The 27,331-nt window shown below is 53.0% G+C and overlaps 2 protein-coding genes across 2 annotated transcripts in view; both read left to right on the forward strand.

The window, feature by feature from the left end:
• Window positions 1-13,815, forward strand: part of LOC130387261 (nuclear receptor coactivator 2-like) — a 20,722-nt gene extending 6,907 nt beyond the window's left edge. Inside the window, exons 7-24 of the mRNA XM_056596280.1 lie at window positions 232-414; window positions 955-1,056; window positions 1,208-1,351; window positions 2,074-2,218; window positions 2,560-2,715; window positions 3,121-3,309; window positions 3,721-3,805; window positions 5,191-5,548; window positions 6,583-6,729; window positions 7,305-7,413; window positions 8,039-8,165; window positions 8,359-8,619; window positions 9,118-9,195; window positions 9,382-9,796; window positions 10,194-10,416; window positions 10,581-10,728; window positions 10,821-10,898; window positions 11,160-13,815. Coding sequence (XP_056452255.1) covers window positions 232-414; window positions 955-1,056; window positions 1,208-1,351; window positions 2,074-2,218; window positions 2,560-2,715; window positions 3,121-3,309; window positions 3,721-3,805; window positions 5,191-5,548; window positions 6,583-6,729; window positions 7,305-7,413; window positions 8,039-8,165; window positions 8,359-8,619; window positions 9,118-9,195; window positions 9,382-9,796; window positions 10,194-10,416; window positions 10,581-10,728; window positions 10,821-10,898 — 2,948 coding nt within the window. The 3' untranslated portion in view covers window positions 11,160-13,815. The remainder of the gene's footprint in view (window positions 1-231; window positions 415-954; window positions 1,057-1,207; window positions 1,352-2,073; window positions 2,219-2,559; window positions 2,716-3,120; window positions 3,310-3,720; window positions 3,806-5,190; window positions 5,549-6,582; window positions 6,730-7,304; window positions 7,414-8,038; window positions 8,166-8,358; window positions 8,620-9,117; window positions 9,196-9,381; window positions 9,797-10,193; window positions 10,417-10,580; window positions 10,729-10,820; window positions 10,899-11,159) is intronic.
• Window positions 13,816-13,913: 98 nt separating this feature from the next.
• Window positions 13,914-26,644, forward strand: LOC130387551 (solute carrier organic anion transporter family member 5A1-like). Its single transcript, XM_056596705.1, has 10 exons — window positions 13,914-14,176; window positions 14,593-15,828; window positions 19,067-19,199; window positions 19,593-19,795; window positions 20,028-20,192; window positions 20,626-20,824; window positions 21,664-21,823; window positions 22,102-22,346; window positions 22,564-22,628; window positions 22,778-26,644. The coding sequence occupies exons 2-10, from the start codon at window positions 14,931-14,933 to the stop codon at window positions 23,248-23,250; spliced, it is 2,541 nt and encodes an 846-aa protein (XP_056452680.1). The 5' UTR covers window positions 13,914-14,176; window positions 14,593-14,930; the 3' UTR covers window positions 23,251-26,644.
• The last annotated feature ends 687 nt before the right edge of the window (window positions 26,645-27,331 follow it).

Below are 27,331 nucleotides of genomic sequence, written 5' to 3' on the forward strand. Positions count from 1 at the left end.
GTTCACTAGTGATCAGTAGTAGTTCAGTAGTGATCAGGAGTTCACTAGTGATCAGTAGTAGTTCAGTTGTGATCAGGAGTACACTAGTGATCAGTAGTAGTTCAGTAGTAGTGATCAGGAGTTCACTAGTGATCAGTAGTACTTCATTAGTGATCAGTGCTGGTGCACTCATGATCAGTGGCTCACAAAGTGATCAGCAGTAGTTCACTAGTGCTCTCTCTCTCTCTCCAGTGAATGGGCGGGGATCAGAAGCAGCCAATAGGAGCAGCCACACCTTCACCTGTCGCATGCAGGTTAGCCCTGTGTGTGCGTTGGCCGCACCGTCCCCCTCCCACCACCAGGGGCCGCTGCGGTACCAGACCCTGCAGTGCTTCGCCGTCTCAGAGCCCCGGAACATCAGACAGGAAGGAGAAGGTAGAGGAGAAGAACTCCTGCTCTCCTCCTCTCTTATGTTTCCTGTCTCCTCCTTTGCAGGGGTGGAGTAAGATATTAGGGGCGGAGTCAGACATTGAGGGCGGAGTCAGAAATTGAGGGCGGGGTCAGACATCAGGGGCGGAGTCATAAATCAAGGGCGGAGTCAGACATCAGAGGCGGAGTCAGACATCGAGGCAGACATTGGGGTTGGAGTCAGACATCAGGGGTGGAGTCAGACATCTAGGGTGGAGTCAGACATGGAGGGCAGAACAGACATCAGGGGTGGAGTCAGACATTGAGGGCGGAGTTAGACACTGAGGGTGGAGTCAGACATTGAAGGCGGGGTCAGACAACGAGGGTGGAGTCAGACATCACGGGCGGAGTCAGTTGTCAGAGGCGGACTCAGACATCAAGGGTGGAGTCGGACTATGAGGGCTGAGTCACATGTTGGAGTCGGGGTCAGATATGAGTGGGCGGGGTCACATGTTGGAGGCGGGGTCAGATATTGGCGTGGCAAGCTAACAGGGTTTCCTGTGACAGAGTTCAGGTCGTGTCTGATCTGCGTGGCCCGCCGGGTCCCAGGAAGAGAAAGGTCTGCCCCTCCGGCCTACGAGAGCTTCACCACCCGCCAGGACCTCCAAGGTACCCTCAACACACAGCGCAGAGCTAGCAGGCACATAGCGCCAAGCAAGCAGGCACATGGAGGTGTAACATAGTCAGGCTAAGCTACGCTAAGCTCATCCTTGCTAAGCACCAGGCTAAGGGCCCGTCCTTCCCCCCCCTGTGGCCCCAGGGAAGATTCTGTCCCTGGACACTAGTGCCCTGCGGGCCGCGCTGAGCCCCGGCTGGGAGGACCTCGTCCGCTGCTGCATCCGCCGCTTCCACCGGCCCCGCCCCCCCGACCACGCCTCCTACGCCAAGAGGCACCACCAGGACGGTGAGGCCTACGTCCTCCTACGTACCTCCTATATCCACCCTCAATCCACCCTACATCCACCCTTCTCCCCCCTACATCCACCCTACATCCACCCTTCTCCCCCCTACATCCACCCTACATCCACCCTTCTCCCCCCTACATCCCTCTTACATCAACCCTACATCCACCCTACTCCCCCCTACATCCACCCTACATCCATCTTACATCCACCCTATTTCTAACCTACATCCCCCCTACATCTAACCTACATCCCCCCTACATCCACCTTACTCCTCCCTACATTCACCCTAGATCCCCTACTACATCCAACCTACATCCACACTGCATCCCTCTACATCCACACTACATCCCACCTACATCCCTCCTACATCCACACTACATCCACCCTACATCCACACTACATCCCCCCCTACATCCATCCTATATTTACCCTACATCCCTGCTTTAAGCCCCTCCCTTTGACCTTTCTATTGCTCAGCAGCTGAACATGATTGCAGTTAAACACGCTTTCAATTGAAATGTAAGAGTCTCACTCTCCCTCCCTCCCTCCCTCCCTCCCTCCCTCCCTCCCTCTCTCTCTCTCTCTCTCTCTCTCTCTCTCTCTCTCTCTCTCTCTCTCTCTCTCTCTCTCTCTCTCTCTCTCTCTCTCTCTCTCTCTCTCTCTCTCTCTCTCTCTCTCTCTCTGTCTCTCTGCCCCCCCTCCCTCCTTCCCTCCCTCCCAGTGGTGAGACAGGGCCAGGCCTCCAGTCCGGTCTACTGGTTCTCCATGGCTGACGGTTCCGTGGTTTCCGCCCACACTAAGAGCCGGCTCCTCCCCTCCCCCAACAGCCAATCACAGCTCTACATGTCCCTCCACATCCTGCAGAGGTATGCCTGTCTGCCTCTCTGCCTGTCTTTCCCTCCTGCTGTCTGACGGTCTGTCTGTCTGCCTGTCCGTCTCTCTACCTGTCTATCCCTCCACCTGTCTCTCTGCCTGCCTGTCTTACTCTCCACCTGCCTGTCTGTCTTTCTAGCTGTCTGCCTGCCTGTCTTTCTCTCCACCTGTTTGTCTGTCTGCCTGCCTGTCTTTCTCTCCACCTGTCTCTCTGCCTGCCTGTCTTACTCTCCACCTGTGTGTCTGCCTGCCTGTCTGTCTTTCCAGGTGTCTGCCTGCCTGTCTTTCTCTCCACCTGTTTGTCTTCCTAACACCAGGTGGTTGTGTGTTCCAGGGAACAGAAACCAGGGGGGTTGAGTCCTGGCCAGCGATTGGCCGACCTAGCAGATGGCCCCTCCCCAGAAGCCACTGTCAGTAGTACCCCCGGCCACCCCGGCCCCCAGGACCCCAACCCCGCCGGCCCCCCTAGCATCACCCTGGAGCCCCCCCTGTCTCCTCTCTCTCCCCCGGGGCCCTCCTCTCCCCCGGGGTCCCCCTCCACCTTGGGGCCCTCCTCCATCCTGGGGCCCTCCTCCACCCTGGGGCCCTCCTCCACAGTGGGGCCCTCCTCCCCCCCGGGGCCCACCTCCAACCTGGGGTCCTCCTCTAACCTTGGGCCCTCCTCCACCACGGGGCCCTCCTCCCCCATGGGGCCCTCCTCCCCCATGGGGCCCTCCTCCCCCCCGGGACCCTCCTCCACCCCGGGGCCCTCCTCCACTGTGGGACCCCCCTCCACCCCTGGGCCCTCCTACACCGTGGGGCCCTCCTCCCCACTGGAGCCCGCCCTGTCTCCTCTCTCTCCCCCGGTGCCCTCCTCCACCCTGGGACCCTCCTCCGTCCTGGGACCCTCCTCCAGCCTGGGGCCCACCTCCACCACGGGGCCCTCCTATATGACGGAGACCTCTTCCACCACGGGGACCTCCTCCACCCTGGGAACCTCCTCCACCCTGGGACCCTCCTCCAACCCGGGGCCCACCTCCACCATGGGGCCCTCCTCCACCGTGGGGCCCTCCTCCGTCAGCAGCAGCAGTAGCTCCGGGCCAACGTCCTGTGGGGTTACCCATGGCCGTGCAGAGGGACGGAGCTCTAGAGGAGACCCCGCCTCCAGCGGCAGAGGTGTCATGGAGGGGGAGGATCAGGGGGTGGAGGAGGGGGAGGAGCAGGGGCAGGTGGAGGAGGAGGAGGAGGAGGAGCGAAGTGAGGGCCCACGGCGTTACACCAAGCTGCTCCAGCTCCTCACTGACACACCGACGACGCACGGCGACGACCAATCCGAACACACCAGGGACCCAGGGGGCGGGGCCAGTGCCTGCGGGGGGGCGGGGCCTAATGGTAACTCCTCCCTGAAGGACAAGCACAAGATCCTCCATCGCCTGCTGCAGCAGAACAGCTCCGCCCCCGGTGGAGGGGGGGAGGGAGGGGAGGAGGGGAGGAGGAAGGACAACGCCCTCCTAAGGTACCTGCTGGACCGGGACGACCTTCAGGAGAGAGGAGGAGACCAGGAGAAGGTCACCAGGCAGGAGCCCGCCAGGGCACAGCAGGTGAGGAGCAGGGGGAGGAGCAGGGGGAGGAAAGGGAGGAGGAGGAGGAGGAGGGGGAGGGGAGGAGTAGCAAGGGGAGAAGTGACATAGTGCAGGTTTAATTTAATACTGGTAGAATATTGCCATACTGCAGGTTTAATGGGGTGAGGACAGTAGAATAGTGACATAGTGCAGGTTTAATGTGATGAGGACAGTAGAATAGTGACATAGTGCAGGTTTAATGTGGTGAGGACAGTAGAATAGTGACAAAGTGCAGGTTTAATGTGGTGAGGAAAGTAGAATAGTGACATAGTGCAGGTTTAATGTGATGAGGACAGTAGAATAGTGACATAGTGCAGGTTTAATGTGGTGAGGACAGTAGAATAGTGACAAAGTGCAGGTTTAATGTGGTGAGGACAGTAGAATAGTGACATAGTGCAGGTTTAATGGGGTGAGGACAGTAGAATAGTGACATAGTGCAGGTTTAATGTGGTGAGGAAAGTAGAATAGTGACATAGTGCAGGTTTAATGTGGTGAGGAAAGTAGAATAGTGACATAGTGCAGGTTTAATGGGGTGAGGACAGTAGAATAGTGACATAGTGCAGGTTTAATGTGGTGAGGAAAGTAGAATAGTGACATAGTGCAGGTTTAATGTGGTGAGGAAAGTAGAATAGTGACATAGTGCAGGTTTAATGGGGTGAGGACAGTAGAATAGAGACATAGTGTAGGTTTAATGTGTGTAGACAGATCACAGTGGGTGGAGGAGAAGCTTACTTCTAACTGACAGCAGAGGCAATCTATGAACACCTGAGAGCTGCTCTGTGATTGAATGGTTGGAGTGGATGTTGTCCAGCACCACAAACACTGACAGTTTATATCCTGGTGTGTGTGTGTGTGTGTGTGTGTGTGTGTGTGTGTGTGTGTGTGTGTGTGTGTGTGTGTGTGTGTGTGTGTGTGTGTGTGTGTGTGTGTGTGTGTGTGTGTGCGTGTGACAGCAGAGTGCTGAGTGTCTGGCTTACATCACCAACGACCTCATTAGCGCTAACTGCTATATTTAGCTCCTCCTCATCCCATCAGTGAACAGGTCCGGGTCGTACCGCTACAGGCCACAGGGGCGTGTGTGGAACGCTCCATTCACAAGATTTAGTGTGGACCTTTCAACACTAGTTGAGGCTGGACATTTAAAAAACCTTTATTTTGAAGGAGTTATGTGTAGATATTTATAAACCTTTATTTTGAAGGTGACCCGATGTATACATGTTGAAGTAGATCAATTAAAACATTTGAACTGACCACAGAGGTTAGGAAAGGAGTGTACACATCAACACATTAAACACCTTTAACCTCCTCCTCTTCTTCCTCCTCCTCCTCCTCCTCCTCCTCCTCCTCCTCCTCCTCCCCCACAGGCCAGTGAGCTTGAGGACCTACTGGAAGACCCCCAGGGCAGGGCTCCATACCGGCTCTGCCCAGGAAAGATAGCTGGAAGACGGGCCTCTTCCCCCCTCTCCTCCTCCTCCTCTCTCCCCCTCCCCTCCGCCTCCTATCTCACCCTCTCCACCTCCTCTCTCCCCCTCTCCTCCACCTCGTCTCCCCCCCTCTCCTCCACCTCCTCTCTCCCCCTCTCCTCCACCTCCTCTCTCCCCCTCTCCTCCTCCTCTCTCCCCCTCTCCTCCACCTCCACCTCTCTGGACAATCAGAGCATCATCAGTGACCTCCTGCAGATGATGGAGAGTGTACCTAGCACCACCCAGAACCCAGCCTCACGTAAGTCTTTAACCACACCCAGCCTGACGTAGGTCTCACCCCACCAAGCCTGACGTAGGTCTGACCCCACCCATCCTCTCTAACCCCACCCATCCTCTCTGACCCCACCCATCCTCTCTAACCCCACCCATCCTCTCTAACCCCACCCATCCTCTCTGACCCCACCCATCCTCTCTGACCCCACCCAGCCTGACGTAGGTCTGACCCCACCCAGGCTCTCTAACCCCACCCATCCTCTCTGACCCCACCCAGCCTCTCTAACCCCACCCAGCCTCTCTAACCCCACCCATCCTCTCTAACCCCACCCATCCTCTCTAACCCCACCCATCCTCTCTGACCCCACCCAGCCTCTCTGACCCCACCCATCCTCTCCAGACCTTCGGCCCTCCGTGGTGCTGGAGCAGACTGCCCTCTAGTGGTGGAGAGTTGCTCTAACCCTAATTCCAATGAAGTTGGGACGTTGTGTAAAATATAAATAAAAACTGAATAGAATGATTTGCAAATCCTTTTCAATCTATATTCAATTGAATACACTACAAAGACAGATATTTAATGTTCAAACTGATTGTTGAAAAAATATTCCCTCATTTAGAATTTTTGAAGCTGGGACAGGGGAAACAAAAGACTGGGAGAGTTGAGGAATGCCAGAAAAACACCTGTTTGGAACATTCCACAGGTTAATAGGAACAGGTCAGTGTCATGATTGGGTATAAAAGGAGCGTCCCCGAAAGGCACAGTCATTCACAAGCAAGGACGGGGCGAGGTTCACCACTTTGTGAACCACTGCGTGAGCAAATAGCCCAACCGTTTAGGAACAACTCTGTTCAGCATTGACAGATGTGCAAGTAACGTCCCAACTTTATTGGAATTGGGGTTGTAGTAAGTTATCTAGTTAGTTAGTTATAGTTAGCTCTTAATAGTTAGTTATAGTTAGCTCTATATAGTAAGTTCTCTAGTTAGTTAGTTATAGTTAGCTCTATATAGTTAGTTAGTTATAGTTAGCTCTAACCCAGTGATTGGCCCTCGTCCTCCAGACCTGCTGGCCTCCAGGGGGGCCCCCCCACTGAGGGGCGTGTCCCCCGCCCCGGCCCCTGGCCCTGCCCAGCCCCCCCCCACACACAGAGTCAGCGCCCTGCAGCAAGGCATGCTGGGAACACCTGACGGGGGAGTGGCCAACACGGGTGAGTGGACATGCACCCTAACTAAGAGATCCTGATGTGGTTGAGGCGTCGTATGACCCCCCAGCGTTAACCCTCAGAACTAGTTAAGGTAACGCTGGCTGAGAGACAGGCAGAGAGACAGGCAGACAGACAGACAGGCAGGCAGAGAGGCGTGCCGAGAGAGAGATACAGACAGACAGACAGACAGACAGGCAGAGAGTCAGACAGACAGATAGACAAACAGATAGGAAGACAGACAGACAGACAGACAGACAGACAGACAGACAGACAGACAGACAGACAGACAGACAGACAGACAGAGACACAGACAGATAGGCAGAGAGACAGACAGACAGACGGACAGGCAGAGATACAGACAGACAGACAGACAGACAGACAGACAGACAGGCAGAGAGACAGACAGAGAGACAGACAGATAGGCAGAGAGACAGACAGACAGACAGACAGAGAGACAGGGAAAAAGACAGGCAGACATAAAGACAGAGAGACAGACAGACAGACAGACAGACAGACAGACAGACAGGCGGGCTCTAAGATAGCTTACAGAGAGATTGATGTTATTTTTGTCTAATCAGAGATGGAGATGACAAGCCCCGCCTACTCCCAGCAGCAAGCTCCGCCAAATCAGATGGCGCCTTGGCCCAACCGCACGATGACCATGCATCACTATGGAAACCAAAACAGGTGCGTACCAAACCGGCTTTGTGGTGAATTGTGGGAAGATATAGACTTTGTTGTCTCCAGACCCACCCGGGGGGGGGGTCGACCTGTCTGTTGTCTCCAGACCCACCCGGGGGGGGGGTCGACCTGTCTGTTGTCTCCAGACCCACCCGGGGGGGGGTCGACCTGTCTGTTGTCTCCAGACCCACCCGGGGGGGGGGTCGACCTGTCTGTTGTCTCCGGACCCACCCAGGGGGGGGTCGACCTGTCTGTTGTCTCCAGACCCACTGGGGGGGGTCGACCTGTCTGTTGTCTCCAGACCCACCCAGGGGGGGGTCGACCTGTCTGTTGTCTCCAGACCCACCCGGGGGGGGGGGGTCGACCTGTCTGTTGTCTCCAGACTCATCCGGGGGGGGGGGGTCGACCTGTCTGTTGTCTCCAGACCCACCCGGGGGGGGGTCGACCTGTCTGTTGTCTCCAGACCCACCCGGGGGGGGGGGGGGGTCGACCTGTCTGTTCTCTAGTCCAGACCCACTGGGGGGGTGTCGACCTGTCTGTTGTCTCCAGACCCAGTGGGGGAGGGGGGTTGGTCTACCTGTCTGTGAGGGGTCTGTACTGGTACTTGGACCGAGCCGCTCTGTGTGTGCAGGCCGGCGTACGGGGGACCCGCGGGGGGGGAGGGGGCTCTGCTGAGCCAGCTCTGCCTGGTGCTGAGGGACCTGGAGGGGCTGGAGGCGATCGACCACATGCTGGGCATCCCGGGGCTGGCTGGACAGGTACACACACACACACACACACACACACACACACACACACACACACACACACACACACACACACACACACACACACACACACACACACACACACACACACACACACACACAGCCTTTTATATTTTGTGTTGATTTTGTGTAGATGTTGATGTTTATACGTGTGTGTGTGTGTGTGTGTGTGTGTGATCTCCAGGGCCTTCCCTTGGACCAGGACCACTTGTTGACCTCTGACCCCACGCTGGGTATGAACCCCCCCCACTACAGCCAGCTCTACCCTTACCAGGGCCCCCCTGCCCGCCCCCAGGCCTATACTGACCTCCAGCCACGCCCACCCGGGTACTCCCCCATGGTGGGGGGCCCCGGGATGGGGGGGATGTGGCGGTCTGAGGGCGTCCGCATGGCCCCCCAACCTGGCACCCTGAGGCTCCAGCTGCAGCACCGGCTCCAATCCCAGGTCCCCACAAACCACCAGACACAACACACACCTTCACTAGGATTAGCATCGTTAGCATGTTAGCATCGCAACACACACCTTCACTCTGGTTAGCATCGTTAGCATCACAACACACACCTTCACTATGATTAGCATCGTTAGCATGTTAGCATCACAACACACACCTTCACTATGGTTAGTATCGTTAGCATGTTAGCATCACAACACACACCTTCGCTATGCACCACATACAGCTGTCTGGTCTATGGCCAAAACTCCCTTTCTGTTTCCATATTTCTAAAAACAGAACTGTAAATATGATGCTATTTGAGTTGTTTTCTTCCCTCAAGTCATTCAGAAAGTATCTCTGAGTAAAACACTTGCCCCAGTGCTTTGGTCTCTTCTGCCCCCTGTGGAATACCCCAGTATAACCACCACATTATTCCACAACGGATCCACATTCATTTATTGACATGAATGAATGAATTCATTGTCACATTTCCACTTTTTCCTCTGCAGAATTGGCAGCCAATTGGAGGCCAGATGGGCGGGGCATCCAACATGAATCTACCTCTCAGGTCCAATCTACCTAACCAGGTGAGTATCCTGTCTGTATGACGTTCTGTCAGTCTATCTAGTCGTCTGACTGTCTGACTGACTGGTTTAATCTCTTTGTGTTTCACCTTGTGCCTGCGTGTGTGTGTGTGTGTGTGTGTGTGTGTGTGTGTGTGTGTGTGTGTGTGTGGGGGTGTGGGGGTGTGGGGCTGTGCATGCGTTTCTCAGGGATCCCTTAATGTCCAGATGATGTCTCAGCGTCAGTACCTCAGTCACCACCTGCGCCAGAAGCAGCAACACGTGCACCAGCCTCACTTGCCCCAGCAGAACGTGTACCAGCAAAACATGCACCTGCATCAGGTGCACCAGCAAAATATGTACCAACCAAATGTGCAACAGCATCACATGCCCCAGCAAAACGTGTACCAGCAAAATGTGCACCAGCAAATGGACCAGCATCACATGCACCAGCAAAACGTGTACCAGCAAAACGTGCACCAGCATCACGTGCACCAGCATCATGTGCACCAGCAGAGACCCATCATGATGCAGGCGCCGGTCTTCACCCCAAACATGTCTGGAACACATGCTGGCTTCACCCCGGCCAATGGGCAGCCGTTCTGCTACGGAGGGTCAGCCTATGGTAGGATATCACTCTGCTGACCAATGACGTCATAGACGAGCACCATGACAGGTGTTTACTATAAAATCACTTATTGGCAACCATAAAGAGCTCCTCTCTTCTCTCCTCTCCCCTCTCTCCTCCTACATTCCTCTTATCCTCCTCCCCTTCCCTCCAATCCTATCTCCTCTCCTCCTCCTCCTCCTCCTGTCTCCCCTCCTCTCCCCCTCCCCTCTACTCCTCTCTCCCCTCTCCTCTTCTCCTCCTCTCCCCTCCTCTCCTCTCTCCTCCCGTCTCCTCTCCTCCTACTCCCCGCCCGCCCCTCCCCTCCCCTCTACTCCTCTCTCCCTTACCCTATTCTCTTCCTCTCCTCCTCCCCTCTCCTCCTCCCCTCTCCTCTCTCCCCTCCCCTCCACAGCCGGGCTGAACCCCTCGTCTCCTGACCCAGGGAAGGTGCTCCCTGCTGGGGCTCCTAGACCTCTGCTCGCCCTCCCCTCCCCCATTCTGCTGCCCAGGCCCCAGCAGGCCCCGCCCCCTGCAGGGTCAGCCTACCAGACCACCTACGCCCCCAGCGGCTGGACGCAGCCCGCTAGCGCAACCGACGCTAACGTAGCCGACGCTAACGTAGCCACCGCTAACAGGTACGCTGAGGAAGGGCTTGGTTCTGAAAGTCCCATGACATCATAGTGGGGAGGTCGTGTGCTCACTGTACCTGTCTGTCTGTCTCTCTCGCTCTCGCTCTCGCTCTCTCTCGCTCTCTCTCGCTCTCTCTCTCCCTCTCTCTCTCTTCCCCCCTACCTCTCAGTATGTATTCCCATCACCAGTTCCAGTACAGTCCGCAGGCCAATGGGATGTACAGCAGCATCCTCAGCCAGGGCGTAACCATGGAAACGGGGGCAGGGGGCGGCCCCGGCCAAATGTCGGGTCACGTGACATGCATTGCCAGCGAGCAGGTGACCATGTGACCCCACGGCAAGTCATCTCATCAGAGCAGATGGTTGGTGGTTGTCAACCGTATTGAGCGTGTTTCTACCGCCCCCTACAGGCCAGCGGTGGGAATCTGGAGCGGCTACCTAAGGCTAGCAGGCTAGCTGGAGCGACCATGCTAGCGCAGGAGAGCTGAGTGAGTGAAACTGTTGTTAAGCATAGTTTATACTGCCTTCTGATTGGCTGAAGTAGCATGTTTTCTCTGCGTTTCTGATTGGCTGAAGGAGCATGATTGTCTCCCTGTGTTCTGATTGGCTGAAGGAGAATGTTTGTCTCTCCGTGTTCTGATTGGCTGAAGGAGCATGCTTGTCTCTCTGCGTTCTGCTTGGCTTAGCGTCGCTCTTTGTTGTACATCGTGTCGATTTCATCTCTGCTTAAGCTGTTTTTCTTCTTTCAGAAAGTCTGCTGACGTCATCTGAGCCACTGAGGTGCCAGCAGCCAATATCGGGCATGGGAGTCTTCACAGCGCACCGATCAACAAGAGCTATTGCAAACCAATAAACACTGTTCTCTCCACCACCTCAGGCAATCGGGAGAAGGTGCGGGGAATAACTAAATGACTGGTACCTGGGTTATCATCACAGAGCTAACCCACTACAGAATCGTGGTTAGCATCGCAGAGCTAACTCACTATAGAACCGTGGTTAGCATCGCAGAGCTAACTCGCTATAGAACCATGGTTAGCATCGCAGTGCTAACCCGCTATAGAACCGTGGATAGCATTGCAGAGCTAACTCGCCACATAACCGTGGTTAGCATCGCAGAGTCTGATTTTAGTGGTCGTATGAACTGATTTGTTGAAGACAGTTAGAAGTATATGTATAGATTATTTCCGGATAATATATCCGTTATAAAGTGCATATTTTATAGTGTGGTAGCTTCAGGCCTTCTGGATGTTCAGAGTTTAATTGATTGGATTTCCTTGGAATTGTGTTGCTACAGAAGAGCTTGGACACATACAGAACCCCCCCCCCACACACACACACACACACACAGGGCGGGGCCTCAGACACATACAGCCCCCCCACCCCCACACAGGGCGGGGCCTCGGACACATAGAGCCCCCCCCACCCCCCCCCTGCTGACTCTGGGTCCAGGAGAAAGCCACTGATTGTCCTGGTGCTAACGACTTGACTCTACTGATTAGGTGGTTGATAACTCCATTGATTCTGGTGCTGTAACCGGGGTAGGGACCACCCTGGAACTAAACCCGTCAGGAAACACAAAAGCCAGAGCCTCAAGCCACAGTGTGTCGTTAGACACACCTTCCAACCCAGGGTGCTTCCCTCTCTCTCTCTTCGTTTCCTTCTCCCTCCCTATTTGTGAGTTGGGCATTGAACCAGGCCGACCGACGGCTCACTCAGGGTTCACCTGTTGTTGGTCAAGCAGTGAAGTCCATTCCGTTCATCTTATTGTTATTGGGTTGTTTCTTTCTGTCTGGTGTGCAGAGTGAAACGAGAAGCAGACTTTTGAATGTTTTAAATCTCTCAGCAGAGTATTCATGACCAAACCTATGCACAACATTTCAATTACGCGTGTGTAAAATACGTAATACGTTCAGATAATGATTGTTTCCGATTTACATTTTTTACTTAAATAATATATAAGTACAGATTTTTATTAACTTATAGATGGTATGTTGACCTGATCAATAACCCACGCTAGTACCTCTCTACCTAGTTAGACCCATGCCTTAGCTTTGCCCTCATTAGCGGTGTGGTTCACTAGGGCAGAAAGCGATTGTTTCCTCTGTTGGTCTGAACCCTCTGGCCCAGGGCCGCACCCGCTAGGGAGCCTGGGGGGACACTTGCCTCCTGCATTGACCACTCCTACTAACTATTGGTTTATCAATCAACCAAGCTTACATTGTGATGTATACATTCTTTGGACTGGCCTCTGACAGTATTAGCTTAGCTTGTCCTAGCTTAGCTTTTCCTAGCTCGCTAACGACCACATTCCGGTCCCAAACCTTAGCATGGCTGCATCAGCTCTTTAGAGCTCACGAGTGGTAGGTTGAGAGTTGAAGGTACACATTTTGTGCACACCTGAGATGTAAGTGTTGAGGATTGGATATTTGTATTATAAAACCACCGTTTAACCTCATCACTAATGACTCGAAAAGGCCAGCCTGTTATGTTTAGCCCCATCACTAATGCCAGCTTGTTATGTTTTGATAGTTTTCTTTACTTCAGTCTTGTTATGGGAATGTGACTAGCTAGCGAACACGTTTCTTGTTTTGTACATTAGCATTTTATTTTTTCTGGTTTGCCCAGAGATTTTATCGAGTGTACTTAATCACAGTCATGGTTACAGTGGGCGGGGCATCAGCACCAGTTAGCCTGACGACCGGCCCGGGTATCAGATTATGCTAGCTGACTTGTGATCCATGCCACTGTAAATAAATCTAATTTTTATTGAATGGAAGAGCCTTTGTTTTCATGCCTGTAAAGGTAAACAGGGAGAGGGGTGTTGGTGTTTACCTTGTTGTTTGTCTATTTCCACATTGTTTCAACCCAATCAATGCCTAATTAAGTGATAAGTAGTAGTTCCCTTTGTGATCAGTAGTAGTTTCCTTAGTGATTAGTAGTAGTTCCCCTAAGTGATTACTAGAACTTCAGTAGGTGAGTAGTGGAAGTTCAGTGATTAGAAGTAAATCTGTATACATAGGGCCTTCTTTAGAACTTTAATTTGTACGATTAAAAAATGTATCATCACATATTGACATCTTATATTCAGCAATCTCACGCAACCCTTCCTCAGGTCAGACAAGGGTCTCCCACCCCTCAGGTCAGAGCAGTGGGACCTGCACAGAGGTTATCAGAGGGGGCATCTTATTGAATACTTCACGTTGTGGGTGCTTTTGTTCAGATCAACGTGACCTTATTTACAAAGATTGTAATTGATTTCCCATATTTAGAGAAGAATCGGAGCATAGGACACAAGGATGAGGAGTGAAAAGCAGCATAAGGAGGGGGGAGATGAATACACGAGGGAGACAGAGGGAGACGCCCGTATGAATAACGAGGAGATGAGCAGCAGGGTGGAGAGACTAGGACGGGTGCAGCCAGCCTACATGAGGCCTACATGTTCCTACACGACGATCTGACAGACAGACACTATCTGTCAGTTTGACCAACTAAACGAATGAAAACAAGGCCGGCGGAGGAGAGCGACATGGACCAATGGGAGCAGGCTCTTCCGCTAAGCCCCGCCCAGAGGAGTTAAAGCACCGACCCTCCGCGGCGGCCGGACGGTCACTGCGGGGATTTGAGACCCTCCAGCCGGCTACAGGATAAACAACACCCCGGTGTTCCGTGTGTCCGCTGCGGAGGACACGACGCGGTAGCGCTGTTGCTGTCGAATGCTCTCATCCCATCGAGATAGAAAAGACGAAGCGTCTCACATCAATGCAAGGTTTGTGAATCTCTTATATCAGTGATTCCGTTATTTTCGTGTGCGGAGTTGGCTCGGCTTGCTAGCCGGGGAGGCTGCTAGCACCACGGCTAGCTCCGCGGCTAGCACCCCGGCTAGCTCCGCGGCTAACAGCCCGGCTAGCTGGGGGCTGTCAACACGGTGTGGACCAGCGGCACTGCGGCACTTCACCACCGCAGGCTCCCGGCCGGCGCTCCACGTCTCAAGGCTCAGACTGTATCAATGTTCCACGTCTGTTCATTATGTAAAGTCTTTCACGGCAATTAGAACATTAAGTACTGATGGATGTGGCGGTCCAGCCACAAGGCTCGGTGCTTTGTGCCCTTGACACGGGGAGCGCATCCTCTCATCGCAGTCCAATGACCTCTTGGTTGTGTTGTGTTGTGTCGATGATGCAGGGCCGTCGGGACGAGGTGGTTTCTCCTCCCAGGGGGACCGACGGGGCCGTCATCTCTGCCCTGAAGAGCGCATGCTGGTCAGCCGTGAGATCAGATGGTGTCGGCAGAACAAGAGTGTGGCCCAGAAGATAAAACAAGCGAAGATAAAACAAACCGCATGTTGTTACTCCATCTCACCCAGATAAAGAAACGTCCTCAGACGGCTTCACTGAGAACATAGATGAGGTTCCAACCGGACTCGGGAGCGGTTTGATTGTTCATTGTATCGTGAAGTTTTGGCTCGAGAGAAACGCAACGGTTTAATCGTGTAGTAATTTGTTGGAAAAACCAAAGTGGAAATGAAAGTCGTGTCGGGACAGGATGACGGGGAGGAGATGGAGGAGCAGGCGGCAAACTCCAACCGGACCTCCCTGACGGAGGTGGCGCCCCTAGAGGAGACCCTGCTGTGCGGGTCGGTCCAGGTCAGCACGGAGCAGGACGGCACCGCCGCGCCCCCCCTGCCCCCCTCCCAGCACGAGACCCCTGCTGACCCGGACCCCCCGTCCGCCAGGACTGGCTCCTCCGCCCCCCCAGCCACGCCCGCTCCACGGCGGGGGGGCGTGGTGCAGCGGGCGGGGCTGGGGGTTAGGGTTAGGGTTGCCACCCAGCTCGCGTGGCTCCGCCTCCCCCTGCGCGGGCGCGTGGCGGCCATGCTGGAGGACTCGCGCTGCTTCCTGTTCTGCATGAGCTACCTGACGTTCATCCAGTCTCTGATGGTGTCGGGCTACCTGAGCAGCGTCATCACCACCATCGAGAAGCGCTACAGCCTCCGGAGCTCTGAGTCGGGCCTGCTGGTCAGCTGCTTCGACATCGGCAGCCTGCTGGTCGTCGTCTTCATCTCCTACTTCGGGGGGCGGGGCCAGAGGCCTCGCTGGCTGGCGGTGGGAGGCGTCTTCATCGCAGTGGGCGCCGCCCTCTTCTCCCTGCCCCACTTCATCTCGCCGGCCTATCAGATCCAGGCGGTGAACTCGTCGCTGGGAAACGAGGGGCTGTGCTCAGTCAACAACGCCAGCGGGCGGGGCCGCACCGATGCGTCCTCCTGCCCCCGCGACCAGGAGGGCAACGAGCACAACCTGTATGTGGGGCTGTTCATCGTGGCCCAGATCCTGGTCGGCATGGGGTCCACGCCCATCTACACCCTGGGGCCCACCTACCTGGATGACAACTGCAAGAAGGAGAACGCCTCGCTCTACCTCGGTGAGACCCTCTGTTCTGCAACACGGGGGGCGGGGTTACCTGTAGTGGAGGGGGGGGGGTTACCTGCAGGGGGAGGAGTCACCCGGGGGTCAACCTGTAGGGGGTGGGGTTACCTGGAGGAGGTCAACCTGTAGGGGGTGGGGTTACCTGGTGGTTTACCTGTTGGGGGTGGTGATACCTGGTGGTCTACCTGTAGGGCGTGAGGTTACCTGGTGGTCAACCTGTAGGGGGTGGGGTTACCTGGTGGTTTACCTGTTGGGGGAGGGATTCAAGGGCAGGGATCAGGATAGTCTTGAAACTTTGATCTATACTCATCTTTGCGACGTTGTTATTCGAAAATAAACACGGAAATAAAAGGGGGGTGACTACAGATTCATGTCTAGATAACTAACCCCCGCCTACCTGCTCCTTAATGACGGTAAAAGCATCTACCTGATGACAAAATGGTCCAATAGCTCCCATCGCTGTTCTTAAATGAGGAACAGTCAGTTTTAAAACAGACTTATTTTAAGCATATTAAACCGTTCAGACTGGGAGCTATTCACTAATCACACCAACTAAACAAAGCGTTCCTATTGGGATTAGGTCTCTGTAGGCATCTCGGTTGGCCTCAAACCAGCATCCTGCTCGTTGCTCACTGGTAGAGCAGCTGTAGGAGAGGAGGTGGGTGGTGGTGTCTGTCGGTCGCTGAGGCCTCAGACTGATCAGACGTAGAGGGAGGGCTGGAGGCAACAACAACAGCACTGGTTGTGGATGGGAGGACGGTAACGTCTGCAGTCCGGACCCTCTGAGGCTGATCACTATCACACCTCCAGAGGTGTCTGTTGTCCTGAGCTTTAACTGAGCGACCATATGTGCATGATCCAGGTTGATCCCAGCAGGATCTGGGTGGTGTAGATCAGAGTGGGGCAGATCGGGGTGGGGCAGATCGGGGTGGGGCAGATCGGGGTGGGGCAGATCAGGGTGGTGTAGATCAGCGTGGGGCAGATCAGCGTGCAGATCAGGGTGGGGCAGATCAGTGGGTCCCTCGCCGTGGTTCTGTTACCCCGCTGACCCGGTCCTGTTCAGTAATCTGGTCCAGGTCTCCAGACGTCCCCCGGTCTATCTGGGATAAGACCTCAGCTCCGCATTCCTGCCAGCGCTCACCCGATTGGCCCTCATGTGTCCTGGGTCGGGGGCAATGCAGTACACTCTGTGTTCTGCTGTGGATCAGGGGTCAGTCGTAACACCCGGCCACAAAGGCCGGCTTCACCCCGAGCCAAAGTCCATCCGACCCATGAGCAGAACGCTGCTGGAGACTGGTGGAGTAGGTCGGTAGGACAGAACCCTATGACCCGTTGTGCTGGTAGGACTTGTTGCATTATGGTGTAGTTGAGGTGGTACTAGTAGTATTATGGTTTAGCTGAGGTGGTACTGGTAGTATTGTGGTGTAGTTGAGGAGGTACTGGTAGTATTAGGGTGTAGCTGAGGTGGTACTGATAGTATTATGGTGTAGTTGAGGTACTGATAGTATTATGGTGTAGTTGAGGTACTGGTAGTATTATGGTGTAGTTTAGGTACTGGTAGGGCTGGGCGATTAATCGAATTTCAATTTTAGCGTCAAACGATCATGAAACTAATTTAATCAAGTTTTCTATTTCTTTTATTGTTTTTTTTACTTCTTTTTGGATAGCTGGATACATATCAGTATATTATTTTAGATTTTAACATTTTATTTTTGACAATTTTGTTAAGGCGAAATTTAAAAATTCTCAGTTACTAAGGGTTTTTGGGAGAGACATGCTGAATAAATACATAATGTTTTCAAACTCAAAAATAATTGTTTGAATAATCGTGATTTCAAATATTGACCAAAATAATCATGATTTTGATTTTTTTCTATAATCTAGCAGCCCTAGGTACTGGTAGTATTAAGGAGTAGTTGAGGAGCTACTGGTAGTATTATGTTGTATTTGAGGGGGTGCTGGTAGTATTATGGTGTAGTTGAGGTGGTACTAGTAGTATTATGGTCTGGATTTAGGGCTAACAGATGGTCGTCGTGTTGCATAGAGAAAAGCCTGATTCAGCAGTTTGCCATGGCGATGCTGACATCCCATAGCACTTCATTGTGTCATCCACCCCCCCATGCCCTCTGTCTGCCTGTCTGCCTGTCTGTCTGCCTGTCAGCGCTCCTTTGTGGGATATGAACATATGACCTACATAGGATGTGATCCATCGACTGGGGTCCTGGTCTCATCACGGACCCCTGGGCCGCCAGAGCCACACAGGCTCACACCCACACGCTGAGGGAATACTGTACTGTACTACTACAACAGTAGTGTAGTACTGTACTATAGTACTGTAGTACAGTACAGTAGTATTGTAGTACTACAGTACAGTAGTGTAGTACTGTACTACAGTACAGTACTACAGTAGTACTACAGTACTGTACTACAGTACTGTACTACTGTAGTACAGTACTGTAGTACAGTACTACTGTACTACTGTAGTACAGTACTACTGTACTATAGTACTACTGTACTGTAGTACCACTACAATTCTGTATTATTACTACTATACTATAGTACCTCTACTATACTGTCTTACCACTTTACTGTGTGTGCGTATATATATTAGAGCTGTCAAGCGATTAAAATATTTAATCGTGATTAATCGCATTAATGTCATAGTTAACTCACGATTAATCGCAATTAATCACAAATTATTTTTCTATGCTAAATATCCCTTGATTGTTTTGTCCCATAATTCTTCTCATTTTAATTCTCTTATCAACATGGTGAAGTGCATCGGCTTGCCTTGTGCAAATGATTTTTTATTGATAACATCGGCATATACTGATCAAAACAGGACGATACAAAAAAAGAGCCTATAGTGCAATTAAACGACTGCTTTGAACAAATGTAATTTGAACATAGCAGTCAGGCTACTGCTTCTTTGTTTTGAGCCAAAGAAAAAATAAATATATATATTTAATTTTTATTTTTTTTAAATATAATAATTGCGTTAATCGCGCGATAAAAAAATTAACGCCGTTAAAATTGGTTTGTGTTAACGCCGTTAATAACGCGTTTAACTGACAGCACTAATATATATATATATATATGTATGTATGTATATATATATGTGTCTATGTATGTTTATTTATGTATGTATGTATGTATGTGTATATATATATATGAAGGGGTCTTGGGCTGTACGTTGTGTTAAAGTTGTATGTGTGTTGTGTTGTGCCCCCCAGCCATCATGTACGTGATGGGGGCTCTGGGCCCGGCGGCCGGCTACCTGCTGGGGGGGGTCCTGATCGGCTTCTACGTGGACCCCAACACCGAGCTCACCATCGACCAGAGCGACCCCCACTTCATAGGCAACTGGTGTGTGTGTGTGTGTGTGGGTGTGAGGCACCGTGTGTGTGAGAGAGACACACACTGTGTGTGTGTGTGTGTGTGTGTGTGTGTGTGTGTGTGTGTGTGTGTGTGTGTGTGTGTGTGTGTGTGTGTGTGTGTGTGTGTGTGTGTGTGTGTGTGTGTGTGTGTGTGTGTGTGAGAGACACACACACTGTGTGTGTGTGTGTGTGTGTGTGAGAGGCACTGTGTGTGTGTGAGAGAGACACACACTGTGTGTGTGTGTGTGTGTGTGTGTGAGAGGCACTGTGTGTGTGAGAGAGACACACACTGTGTGTGTGTGTGTGTGTGTGAGAGGCACTGTGTGTGTGAGAGAGACACACACTGTGTGTGTGTGCTGACGCCGCCTCCCCCTCCCTCCAGGTGGAGTGGCTTCCTGCTGTGCTCCGTGGCCATGCTGCTGGTCATCTTCCCCATGTTCAGCTTCCCCAAGAAGCTGCCCCCCCGCCACAAGAAGAAGAGGAAGAGGGTGAAGGTGAGTCTGGACGAGCTGTCGGGGGAGGAGGAGGTCCTGAAGAAGAGTCCGCCCGTCTCCTCCGCCATGGGCTTCGGCCGCGACATCAAAGGTAGGCCTGGGTGCACTCGTGATGTCATCCTCTCACTCGTGATGTCATCCTCCCACTCGTGATGTCATCCTCCCACTCGTGATGCCATCCTCTCACTCGTGATGTCATCCTCTCACCCGTGATGTCATCCTTTCACTGAGGATGTCATCGTTTCCCATGTTGATGTGAGTCAGTCTGCAGCCTGTCTGTGTGTCCGTCTGGTTGATAACGGTCGCCCGTCCTCTCCCCTCAGACCTGCCGAAGGCTGCCATGCGCATCCTGAGTAACGTCACCTTCCTCTTCGTCAGCCTGTCCTACACGGCAGAGAGCGCCATTGTCACCGCCTTCATCACCTTCATCCCCAAGTTCATCGAGTCACAGTTCGGCATCCCAGCGTCCAGCGCCAGCATCTACACCGGTGAGCACTGGTACCGCTGGTACCTGGAGCGCTGGTACCGCTGCTACGTGGAGCACTATTATCTATACTGCTAGCCTCATCTATACAGCTTTTAGCTATACTGCTAGCATCATCTATATGGCTATTAGCTGTACGGCTAGCATCATCTATATGGCTATTAGCTGTACGGCTAGCATCATCTATATGGCTATTAGCTGTACGGCTAGCATCATCTATATGGCTATTAGCTGTACGGCTAGCATCATCTATATGGCTATTAGCTGTACGGCTAGCATCATCTATATGGCTATTAGCTATACTGCTAGCATCATCTATAGCGCTATTGACTTACTGCTAGCATCACCTATACCGCCAATAGCTATACTGCTAGCATCATGTATACGGCTGATATCTCTAACTGGTGAGATGAGTGCTAACACGGTGCTGTCCCCAGGGGTGATCATCGTGCCCAGTGCGGGCGTGGGCATCGTGCTAGGCGGCTACATCATCAAGAAGCTGAAGCTGGGCGCCCGCGAGTCGGCTAAGCTGGCCATGATCTGCAGCGGCGTGTCACTGCTCTGCTTCTCCACGCTCTTCATCGTGGGCTGTGAGAGCATCAACCTGGGGGGCATCAACATCCCCTACACCACCGGGTGAGCAGCCCAACACCACCTACACCCTAACCCCTACACCACCGGGTGAGCAGCCCGACACCACCCACACACCTACACCCTAACCCCTACACCACCGGGTGAGCAGCCCAACACCACCCACACACCTACACCCTAACCCCTACACCACCGGGTGAGCAGCCCAACACCACCCACACACCTACACCCTAACCCCTACACCACCGGGTGAGCAGCCCGACACCACCCACACACCCATCTCCATCCCTACACCACAGGGTGAGCACACCTACACCCACACCTCTAGACCACCGGCTGAGCACACCTACACCACCCACACCCCTACACCACCTACGGGTGAGCAGGCCTACACCACCCACAAAGCTACACCTACACCAACACCTCTTCACAACCGGATTGAGCACACCTCCACCACCCACCTCAACCCATACCCCTACACCACCCACAACATACCTCCACCCACACCACCGGGTGAGTGAGGTACACATTTATGCCGTCTCACCCTCCTACCCGTCTCACCCCCTTTCCGTTTCACCCCCCTACCCATCTCACCACCTCCCCGTCTCACCCTCCTACCCGTCTCACCCTCCTACCCGTCTCACCCTCCTACCCGTCTCACCCTCCTACCCGTCTCACCCTCCTACCCGTCTCACCCCCTACCCGTTTCACCCCCCTACCCGTCTCACCCCCTACCCGTCTCACGCCCCTACCCGTCTCACCCTCCTACCCGTCTCACCCCCTACCCGTCTCACCCCCCTACCCGTCTCACCCCCCTACCCGTCTCACGCCCCTACCCATCTCACCCCCCTACCCGTCTCACCCCCCTACCCGTCTCCCTGCAGGCCCACCATGGCTATGGCCCAGAGGAACCTGACCGGGGGCTGCAACGTGAACTGCGGCTGTAAGATCCATGAATACGCCCCTGTCTGCGGCTCGGACGGCATCACCTACTTCAACCCCTGCCTGGCCGGCTGCAGCGCCGTGGCCAATGACAGCACAGGGGTATGGCCATATTCTAACATATCTTAACAGTGTTACATCTATATACATGACCCTCCTTAAAAGGTATAACGTGTTCTTCACAGTAAAACATTTATTAACGTGTTCCTCACAGTATAACGTGTATTAACGTGTTCCTCACAGTGTAACGTGTATTAACGTGTTCCTCACAGTGTAACGTGTATTAACGTGTTCCTCACAGTGTAACGTGTATTAACGTGTTCCTCACAGTATAACGTGTATTAACGTGTTCTTCGTGTGTTGACATCGTCCTCCCCCAGATCCGGAATTACTCAGACTGTGCGTGCGTTCAGAGCCGCCAGGTTATCACGCCTTCGACCCACGGGCAAGGCACCAACCAGCTGCAGCTAGTCATCGTCAAGACCTACCTCAACGAGAACGGATTCGCGCTCGCCGGGAAGTGTGAGCGCGCCTGCAGCACCCTCATCCCCTTCCTCATCTTCCTCTTCATCGTCACGCTCATCACGGCCTGCGCCCAGCCCTCCGCCATTATCGTCACGCTCAGGTGAGGACGCACCGCTCACTGGACCGGCTCACTGGACCGGCTCACTGGACCGGCTCACTGGACCGGCCCACTGGACCGGCCCACTGGACCGGCCCACTGGACCGGCCCACTGGACCGGCCCACTGGACCGGGTCACTGGACCGGGTCACTGGACCGGGTCATTGAATCAGCTCACGTGCATGGTAGTTGTGTGTTAATTGTGTGTGTGTGTATGCAGGTCGGTGGCGGAGCAGGAGAGACCGTTCGCTCTGGGGATGCAGTTTGTTCTGCTACGGACCCTCGGTAAGACCAGACCCACGGGGGGGGGGGGATGATCAGGGTCCTGTTAACCAATTTAACTAACCAGTGTAACTAGTCTAGACCAGTAGAACCAGTGTATGAGTGTGACCCAGTAGAACCAGTGTAACCAGTCTAACCCCCTTTATCCCCAGCCTACATCCCCACCCCCATCTACTTCGGCGCCGTCATCGACACCACGTGCATGCTGTGGCAGCAGGACTGCGGCGTGCACGGCTCCTGCTGGGAGTACGACGTGACCTCGCTGCGCTTCGTGTACTTCGGCCTGGCCGCCAGCCTCAAGTGTCTGGCCTTCCTGTTCATCGTGCTCACCTGGTACTCCATCAAGTACCGCGAGGAGCGCGTGGAGCGCTGGCTGAAGCGCCACCTGCCCCCCTCCCATGCCGTTGGGGGGGTGTGCCACCCTGGGGGTCTGAAGGGCCACGCCCGCACACGCTCCTGCCCCGTCAACATGCCGGCCCGCGCCCTGGCCCCGCCCCCGCCCGCCGCCACCCTCAACCGCGGCGTCAGCACCCAGAGTTGCCCCGGCAACGAGCTGAAGGCAGCGCCCCCAGCAGGCCCGCCCGGCGCCGCCCGCTCCCTGGAGGGGGTCTCGGTCCGGGTGTGAGGGGCCCCGCCAAATTCCTGACCGCACGGCCCCCGGGATTGGCCGACGACCGCTCGGCCCCCCTGCTCTGATTGGTGGCCACACCCCCCCATGTAAGGTGTGCCTTTTAACACACACGCACACACACACACACCCACACTCACACCCACACACTCACACACAGACACAGGCCTCAGTGTTACTATGGTTACCTCGGGGCCCAGAAGAATCATGTCAGCATCCAGCTTTTTTCTCGCCGCGGTTACGATTGGGTGTACATTTGTCTGAGTGGACCCTGAACTAGGCAGCAGGACCCGGTACCTGGTCCAGCTCCCCGGGTGGATTACCGGGACCCGGGGAGGACTACCAGGACCCGGGACCGTGGACCTCCGTGCCAATGCGGTCTTCAAACTGCCCACTTGCCAAAGCGCCAACTTGGGACTTTGTACCGCATGGATTCTGGGAAAGGAGGCTAAACGAGAGGACTTCCTGCCAGGGCATCTCCTTTCTACCCCCTTTTCATCCACCAATCACAGCCTGCCGCCCGGTTCTTGGTAATGCTGTCATCTGCCCGCGGCTACACCCTGAGGGACCTCCCGCGTTGAGACAGAACCACGCCGTCACGTGACCGCAGCACGGCCTCCACACCCCTCAGACCGGCCTGCGGCCAATAGGGGCTCAGAAATCCCTGTCCGATTATTATTGGATGGATCAGGTCAGTACCTAGAGTAGACCCGCCTGTCCACTAGGGGGCGCTGGAATCTGCAGACTGGACGAGGAAACATGGAGGATATTAAAGAGAGGGTTCTCGCCTGTGTGTTAGGATAGAGGTTGTCCAATTCCCTTTGTTTTATCTGAATTTCTCCCTTGCTGGTAAATACTTTTTGTAAAAACGATAAAGAAACTGACCGGCTCGAGAGATAAATGAGCTCCCCCGCTCCGGGCATTGGGGTGACTGATTCCTCCTTGGAGGAAATCTCTGTATAAAGGCAATATTGGTGTGCTCTGGCGCCGCCTGCTGGTGGGTTTGGTACAACATGTAAATAAGGGCAGGTCATCCTGTGTCATGACGCATCCATCTTGATCTAAACATCAGAGGCCCGTGGAGAAAGGGAGGAGGCCTCATCCATTCAGGTGTGATTAGTTCTGTAGAAATGTTGTGAACCTGAACAAACCGTTTTAGACGCGATTTAAAGTGTGCTTATTTTGCAAGCCCGTTTTTTCAAAGTACACGAAGGAGATGGATTTCACCTCGCTCCCAGACGTGTTGGATGAGAAGGTGTGGAGGTTGAAGTGGACGTTTGGAACAGATCATATTCAGGGTGAGACCATGTAATGTAGAAATGTGTTTAGTAGAAGCTCATGTGTGATTAATTACACTCACTCAATTTACTCTGCTTGAATGTTCACTGTTCAAAATAAACAAACTAAAACTGTTGAGCTACGGAAGGCTAAGGAGATATGCGTAAGATTTACTCATCTGTAGCTCATAACATGGCAACAATCCATCAATTCTCGTTAGACCTGACACTAGCGTCCCACACAGCACTAGTTACGCTTAAATGGACATGACTCTAGCGTGTCTTCATGACTCTAGCGTGTCTTCATGACTCTAGCGTGTCTTCATGACTACCGTGTCTTCAAGACTAGTGTGTTGACATGACTACCGTGTCTTCATGATTCTAGCGTGTCTTCATGACTACCGTGTCTTCATGACTACCGTGTCTTCATGACTACCGTGTCTTCATGACTAGTGTGTTGACAAGACTACCGTGTCTTCATGATTCTAGCGTGTTGTCTTCATGACTCTAGTGTGTTGTCTTCATGACTCTAGCGTGTTGTCTTCATGACTCTAGAATGTTGTCTTCATGACTATAGCGTGTTGACATGACTCTAGTGTGTTGACAAGACTAGAGTGTTGTCTTCATGACTTTAGCGTGTTGACGTAGATGTAAGTGACCTGTAGAAAAATAGGGTTAGAAGGGCAGATCGTACACATGGTCATTTTAAGGAACGGTGTTTATGGTCTATGGTTTCGCAAAATATCTGCCAACCATAATGGTGGAAAATAATAATTATGGTTTCAATGGCATGGCTAGTGCTGAATAGGACAGTAGTAGAGGAGACCTCATCACCTCATCATCATGTGTTCAACTGCAGAGAACAAAGAAAAAACAAGTTCCGCTCTAACTCACGTCACCACCTACTAACCAATAAATACCACCTGCTGAATACCCCAGTACAAACTACTGCACCCACTGGTACAAACTACTGCACCACTGGTACAAACTACTGCGCCCACTGGTACAAACTACTGCGCCCACTGGTACAAACTACTGCGCCCACTGGTACAAACTACTGCGCCCACTGGTACAAACTACTGCGCCCACTGGTACAAACTACTGCGCCCACTGGTACAAACTACTGCGCCCACTGGAACAAACTACTGCGCCCACTGGAACAAACTACTGAGCTCACTGGTGCGAACTATCCACGTTTTATTATTTTGAACCCAGGTTAGTTATTCTTGAGCCACACAGCACACCAGTCTACAACATAGTCCAATATGCTAGCTGACAGGTCCAGGATAGGTCTAGATGACCTGGTTAACAGTGACACATATATACAGTGAAATATATATACTGTGTAACTGATAATGAAACCTGGGCCCAATATTTAGTACACTGTTGTAAATGTGCTTTTAAACGGCTCTGTTCCCCTGCTAACCTGAAGCATTGTTTAACTTTATACACTATTTGCCCCAAACCCGAGTTACCTTTCTGCAGGTGAGACCAGAGGCGGCCATTTGGTTCGCCTTCTCAGGCCGAATGTAACGTGAAGCCTCACTTTCACCTCCTATTCTTTTCTTGTTTTGGTGATCAGTGCTCTCAGAAAAACAGGGTTGGGTTTGGAACAAACACATCGAGGGGTTAATGTCGATAATTTGTGGACACACTGTTAAGCGGCCTCGGAAAATAAATAAAGCAGTGTTACCGATCTGTGTGGTTCCTTTGGTCTCTGAGCTGATGTCGCTATCCATTTGTATGGTACGCCCACCAGTACGAGTCGTAAGGTGTTATTCTCCCAGCTTTCTTGCGGCATTCCACAGAGGAACGCCCCCTTTTGGTCGGTCCCACTCGGGATTCTGAGTAGACTGAGTTCAGTGAAGCTGAAAATTTACGTCACGTTCTCGCTAGAGCAGGTCAAACCTACCAGCGTACCATACAAATGGATATCATCATAAATAACGTGAGACTTATTGTGTGTTCCAGATGCCTCGTACACCACAAGCATGAGTTGTAAAGTGGGAAATCTCCCAGCTTTCTTGCGGCATTTCACAGAGCCACTCCCCCTTTTGGTCAGTACCACCTGGTATTCTGAGAGTAGACCGAGTTTAGTGTAACTGACCGTGCGACTCGACAACAAAAATGACTGCTCTCATGAAGCGATGTTTTTCCTTGCTTTTAAATGCAAGAGGGGGGGGGGGGTGTGAGAGGGAGCTTCTCCAAGGAGCCTTCAGAGGTCGGAGCTGGTGTGTGAATTTTGCATGTGAAGTATGTGTAATCATTTCATCGTATGCGTATCTGGGAGAGTTGGACGGGAAGGGAGGAGAGGTGTACGGTGGTCGTTCAGAACTTACTGATAATGCCCGCAATGAGGGTCCTATATATATTCTTATCTGCGGGGGAGAACTACATGTTGGGGTGCCTTCCCTCCCATGAGACGCTAGAATTTAACCGGCTGGGGAGTCTTCTGGTCGGTTAGAGCACTAGCTGGTGGAGCCACCAGGGGGCGCCATTGAGCGTTAACAAATTCTTGATTTTAATCGGACTTGCTGGGAAGCATTGGGACCTTAAGTATCGCTGCATGGAATTGACGACATGTTTTATATGTAAAGGCGTTGAGCTGACATTGGTCTACTGGTGAACTCCTCGTGGAGCCTCTAGAAGAGGACTGGCTGAAGCTAAAGTACAAACCACCAGGAGAGGCTGAGCCAACGCAATAGACGGCACTGCTACAGCTCAACCTTTAGACTCACTGCAGATGATCAACACATTTTATTGTCCAATATCATAATTATAGCATTAAAATACTCTGTTAA

The sequence above is a fragment of the Gadus chalcogrammus genome, chromosome 8 (genome assembly GCF_026213295.1).
Source record: "Gadus chalcogrammus isolate NIFS_2021 chromosome 8, NIFS_Gcha_1.0, whole genome shotgun sequence".
NCBI lineage: Eukaryota > Metazoa > Chordata > Actinopteri > Gadiformes > Gadidae > Gadus > Gadus chalcogrammus.

Excerpts from the sequence above, each read along its gene's own strand:
- LOC130387551 (XM_056596705.1), top strand. The coding sequence starts at position 14,931 with ATGAAAGTCGTGTCGGGACAGGATGACGGGGAGGAGATGGAGGAGCAG. Across the intron at positions 19,796-20,027 it reads CTTCGGCCGCGACATCAAAG|ACCTGCCGAAGGCTGCCATG; the intron begins GTAGGCCTGGGT and ends CTCTCCCCTCAG. Across the intron at positions 21,824-22,101 it reads TGGCCAATGACAGCACAGGG|ATCCGGAATTACTCAGACTG; the intron begins GTATGGCCATAT and ends GTCCTCCCCCAG.